Below are 5493 nucleotides of genomic sequence, written 5' to 3' on the forward strand. Positions count from 1 at the left end.
ATGTTTTCCTTTGTACAAATTTAAATTGGTGACCTTAAACTTTGTAACCATAAGCTAACTATCCAATCCCGTGAATGTGAAAAAATATTGTGGGACATTGGGACTAGTAGCTTCATTTTTAAAGGTCAGCAGCATTTTCCTATGTAAGAATAGGTCAGCAGCATTTTCCTATGTAAGAATGTACTGCTATAAGATGGTGTAAGTGATCGAACCATTGAGCCAACAGAATGCAAAGTTTGAGTTCCCACTCTCACCTTTTTTTCATTTCTTTCGCTCATTTCCTTCTTCACAAACAAAACCCTAATTTTTTTCTTTCTCCTTTTCCTTTATTTCTCAATCGATCCTTCTCTAAGAAAATAGAGTGAACTCAAAAAAAAAAAAAAAGTAATTCAATTGTGTAATGTCTCTTCCAATACTTCTTCCAGAACTCATAGAAGACATCATATTGCGGCTTCCGGTGAAGCCTCTCGCGAGATTCAAATGTGTATCCAAACACTATAATTCACTCATTTCCGACCCTGAATTCACAAAACTTCACCTTCAAAGATTACCTAAAAATTCACACACCCTAATTAGCTTAGAGGAAAACAATACTTGGGTTATAACTCCGCACTCAGTGCGTCATTTACTCGAAAACCCGTCATCCATTACCGAAGAAGAAGACGCTAGTCGTCGTTTTAACATGAACGGGAACTATTTTTGGAACTTTTTTGTTTCAATTGGCTCTGCTAACGGATTGGTCTGTTTGATCAGTGAAAAATCACCAAAGGGTGGAAATAAAGAAATTTGTACTCAGTTCTGGAACCCTACTTTACGGTTAAGATCCCAAGACTCACCAAATTTGACTATCATGCCTCCGCCTCCTAATGATAATATGTTGTCCAATGTCCACTTTGGTTTCGGCTATGATGATTCAAGTGACACATACAAGGTTAGTAAAATTTCTATTACTAGTTATTTCGCCTTTCTATTTGAAGCGTTGCAGAGAGAGAGAGAGTTATAGGGATATGTCAACTATGTGTATCAACTAAGAACACTTGTTGATTTTGGAGTGTTGTTGTCTTGTCTATTTTCCTGTTTAAAATATTTGTTGTACGCTCATAGGAGGGTATAAGGCACTTGTATTATGAATTGCCTTAGTGATGGACTAGTACACTTCTTGTGCTTGAGCTCTAGCTATTGATTTTCAATGAATAGTTGAAGTTACAAAAAAAGTGGGACACAAAATAGACTATAAAAATAAATTATTATGGTTTAATTGCAGTTTTGGCCCTTTAAGTATCACAATCTTGCGATTTTGGCCTCAATAAAATACAATAACAAATCATCCCCTAAGTTTACCCCTTTTGCACTTTTGGCCCTCCAAACCATTTTTGACTGGGTCAATGCATACGTGGCACCCATATCACTTTATGTATTAGACTTAATTGCAGTTTTGGCCCCCAAGTATCACAATCTTGCGATTTTGACACCCTTTAAGAAAATAGAAAGTCACACGTAGCACCTCACTTTAAGTGATGTGGGTGCCACATATGCATTGACTTGATCAAAATTGGTCTGCGGGCCAAAAGTGCAAAAGAGGGTAAATTTAGGGGGCTGATTTTTTTTTTTTTTTTTCTAGTTGGCCAAAATCACAAGATTGTGATACTTGGGAGGCCAAAACTGCAATTAAGCCAATTATTATTGCACATTGGTTAAAATGGGGGATACAATTCTTTAGTTTAATCACATACTTTTAATCTTTTTGGATTAATTTCTCTATTTACTCCATTCTAGGTGGTAGCTGTGTTTTGGAATTGTATAGCACAAAAGATGGAGGCGAAAGTTCATTGCATGGGCGATAGTTCTTGGAGAAATACTCTTGCTTGCCCTGATTTTCCAATTTTAGTAAAAAGGACTATCGATAGGAGCAAAGTGATGGATACTCTAAAATAAAAAGAAGGAAGCCACGGGAGGAGTGTTATAAGCAAGCACCATTGAATGGGATAGTCACTCGTAAACCGCAGCAACAGGAGGAAATAGAACAGCAGCAACAATTGGATTTGGAATTGGTAATGTAATTGAAATAAATATGATCAAGTATACTGTAGAAATGTGATTGTATCAACAAGCTTTTAATAAATAGGAAAACTGAAAGCTTAAACTACAAATAAGCACTTAAAATAAGATGTTTCTAAATAACTTAATTTCTCTCTAAAAAAATTCATCATGTCTTAAGAGGTGGAGAAAATGCAGGAATTGGAGGTAACTGATTCTGAATGTGGGGAAAAATCAGCATCTCAAAGCCATGACTGGGGTCAGCCGCCTGCGTGACGGTCCTAATAGTCAGCCTGACGTTGATTTTCTCATCAGATTTGTTGACTTTATGATGACTTTGAACTTTCTTCCTTTTTTAATCATTTTTCATCATTTTGACGCGCGTGGACTTTTAATCGACATATACTTGAAATAGACACACAATACCAACATATCATTTGCAAAAATCTATAAAATCGAGATCAAAACTTGTGTAAGTAGAGTTAAAGTAGTAGTGCATTTTACGTGTTATCACCCTGCACAAGACGAACATGGACAGATTGACAGAAACTACAAAACAAAGGTGACACTTCTCATCACCATAATTGAGTCCAAATAAACATCCGAACAATTGGACTTACTCTAGCACTCCTTCGGATTCCACCACCACTCGACCCCCAGTCCGCCGGAGAAGACACCATAACAAGTCCAAAAACTTGAGTCTAGAAATTGACTCCCGATCTTGATTGCGATTTTACGAGTCCCGACTTTGCTATCTTACATCGATTCTACAAAAGTCCTTGAGTAAAATCCTTCGATTTTAATTGCGATTTTACGAGTCCCGATTTTGCTACTCCCTTTCGACTTGAAGTAAAGTCCCGATTTTGATAACCTTGCTTGGGAGGCCAAAACTGCATTTAAGCCAATTATCATTGCACATTGGTTAAAAAGGGGATACAATTCTTTAGTTTAATCACATACTTTTAATCTTTTTGGATTAATTTATCTATTTACTCCATTCTAGGTGGTAGCTGTGTTTTGGAATTGTATAGCACAAAAGATGGAGGCGAAAGTTCATTGCATGGGCGATAGTTCTTGGAGAAATACTCTTGCTTGCCCTGATTTTCCAATTTTAGTAAAAAGGACTATCGTTGGACCATTCGTGAATGGTAGTGTTAACTGGTTGGCACATCATAACTTAAATTATCATTTGTATGAATGGGAAAATGTTACCATCAACCAGTTATTGATTTTATCGCTTGATTTGCGAACGGAGACGTGTAAGTATATGTCGTTGCCAGATGGTACAACCGTAGTGTCCCAAGATCTACTAAACCTTGCTGTTTTGAGGGGTTGCTTGTGTTTTTATTATAACCACATGAGAACCCATTTTGTTTTGTGGGAAATGAAAGAGTTTGGAGTTCAAGAGTCTTGGACTCAGTTGGTGAATGTTAGCTATGTTGATCTTCAAATTGGTGAATTCCTTAATTGGTTGTTGTTGCCAGTGTGCCTATCCGAAAATGGAGATGTCGTGATGCTAGTTTGCGAAGAAGAGTATGATGCTATTATGTATAATCAGAAAGATGGTATTGCTGAACCTTTTGAACTTTCTAACAACCAAATTCGTTATGCTGATGAACATATGCAGAGCTTGGTTTTGCCTTGTCCTCATCCACATTAATCTCGTATGCAACAACCGTTTGTTTTTCTGGATGCATTTGGCATGATGACTATTGATGGTTCTTTAATTATGTTTTCCTTAGATAGTTTGACTATTTTGTCTGATGATTTCATTGTACTTATTGCTAGTTGTTGGATCAAATTATGTGGATTGGATGATGTTAATTATTATGAGTTAAGTTTATATTTCTCGACTTGCTATTGATTTCATTTGCTAGTTCATGGTTGAATCCTATGTTGACTGCATTAGAGAGTTTAGATGTGTTGAATATCCTACAAAGGATTTCTGGCCATATACAGTAGTATTCATTGTCAATCTTGAGTAGAACTTCAGGTTATAATTCATAACCAATTTATTAAGTGGAAGTTGGATGCAGGAGTTGGGAACAATCTTAAAAATTGTGAAATGTATGTTTTGTAGAGTTGGTTTGGTTCGAATTTAGTAAAAATATTTGCAACAATTAATTTTAAAAATCGACTATTATTTATTGGTTTAATTTTCTTCTCCTTATGAAGTTCATGCTAAACTGACCTATCCACTATGCTTTTATATACTACATGCAGTCAACAATCTCGGTCATTAATTTAAGATTGGAAGGAACAAATTACAGGGTAATCAAACAACTTTAACTCATCAATATATATGGAACAACCAAGATCCATAATGACGATGTTAATACAATAATCTGTTTTCAAATTTACAAAACAATATCATTTTCCTCAGGCCATTGTAGTGATAAAGTATTCGATAAACCCATTGTTCGGTTCAATCTCTGTCGGTCTTGGGCAGAATTTAAAGTTACAATATATATTCAATCAGTTTATCTGGTGGAAGTTGGTTGCAGCAAGGAGGGAACAACACTCATTTTAAATTGCTGCAAGTAACAATATAACATGATCTGGATTTGAACACTGATCTGCGTAATTCTCCCAATAACTTAGTTGAGAATCGATAGCTTGCTAATTTTCTTTGATGTCTGTGATTTATAGGTTTAAAGTTGAAATTTGATATTGTGCTTTCAGAATTATTATTTACTCTCTAATATATATTCAATTAGTCAAATAGTATCTTAGTTCAACTCCTAGCTTACTCACCAAGTCTCATTCTTTTATTATTCCTTCTCTTCAATTCAACAATTTAACTGGTCCTATTCCAACTGAATTAAGTGCACTTTCAAGGCATAGAATTCTTGATCTTTAAAACAATGCTATCAATGGTAGTTTTCCTTTAAGCTTCTCAAACCTATCTTCTCTTGTTTCATTGAATCTTGAAAATAATCAAATTGAAAACCATATGCCTAATGAATCTGACATGTTACACAACCTTTTTGTGCTTAACTTGATGAACAATAAAGTTCATGGTAAAATTCCATCAACAATTGGAAATATCTCAAGCATTAGTCAAATTGATTTGTCTTGGAACAAATTTGTTCGTGAAATTTCTGATTCTTTTACTAAACTAACAAATCTTAGTTCATTCAGTCTCTTACAACAATCTATCTGGTCATGTTTGATCACTACTATCCAAAAGATTCATATAAACTATAGGAACAGTAGTAATATTAACTTTCCTTCCTTCTGCATATGCAATCCCTTAATTATCATCTGGTTGCTAATTCATTCAGTTATATATTGAGAAAAAGTTATTTTGATATCACTAAAGATGTCTAACCAAATCTAGAGTACAAATATAATATGTTTGATTTTGGAGCTATAGCTTAGCTAGTTTAAAGTGGTTTTTGTTGGTTTTTACTTCTTTATTTGCATACTCCAGATTCTCTTAACTAAGTGATATTG

The 5493-nt window shown here is 34.8% G+C and overlaps 1 protein-coding gene across 1 annotated transcript; it reads left to right on the plus strand.

The window, feature by feature from the left end:
* The first annotated feature begins 344 nt into the window (after window positions 1–344).
* On the plus strand, window positions 345–3886 carry LOC146935590 (F-box/kelch-repeat protein At3g23880-like). The gene is made up of 2 exons (XM_085750753.1): window positions 345–931; window positions 3041–3886. Exons 1-2 carry the CDS (start codon window positions 401–403, stop codon window positions 3695–3697), a joined length of 1188 nt encoding a protein of 395 aa, XP_085606879.1. The 5' UTR covers window positions 345–400; the 3' UTR covers window positions 3698–3886.
* Window positions 3887–5493: the final 1607 nt, after the last annotated feature.

This window comes from Medicago sativa, chromosome 3 (assembly GCF_051527215.1).
Source record: "Medicago sativa cultivar Bolivia chromosome 3, Bolivia_mono, whole genome shotgun sequence".
In the NCBI taxonomy this organism is placed as follows: Eukaryota; Viridiplantae; Streptophyta; class Magnoliopsida; order Fabales; family Fabaceae; genus Medicago; species Medicago sativa.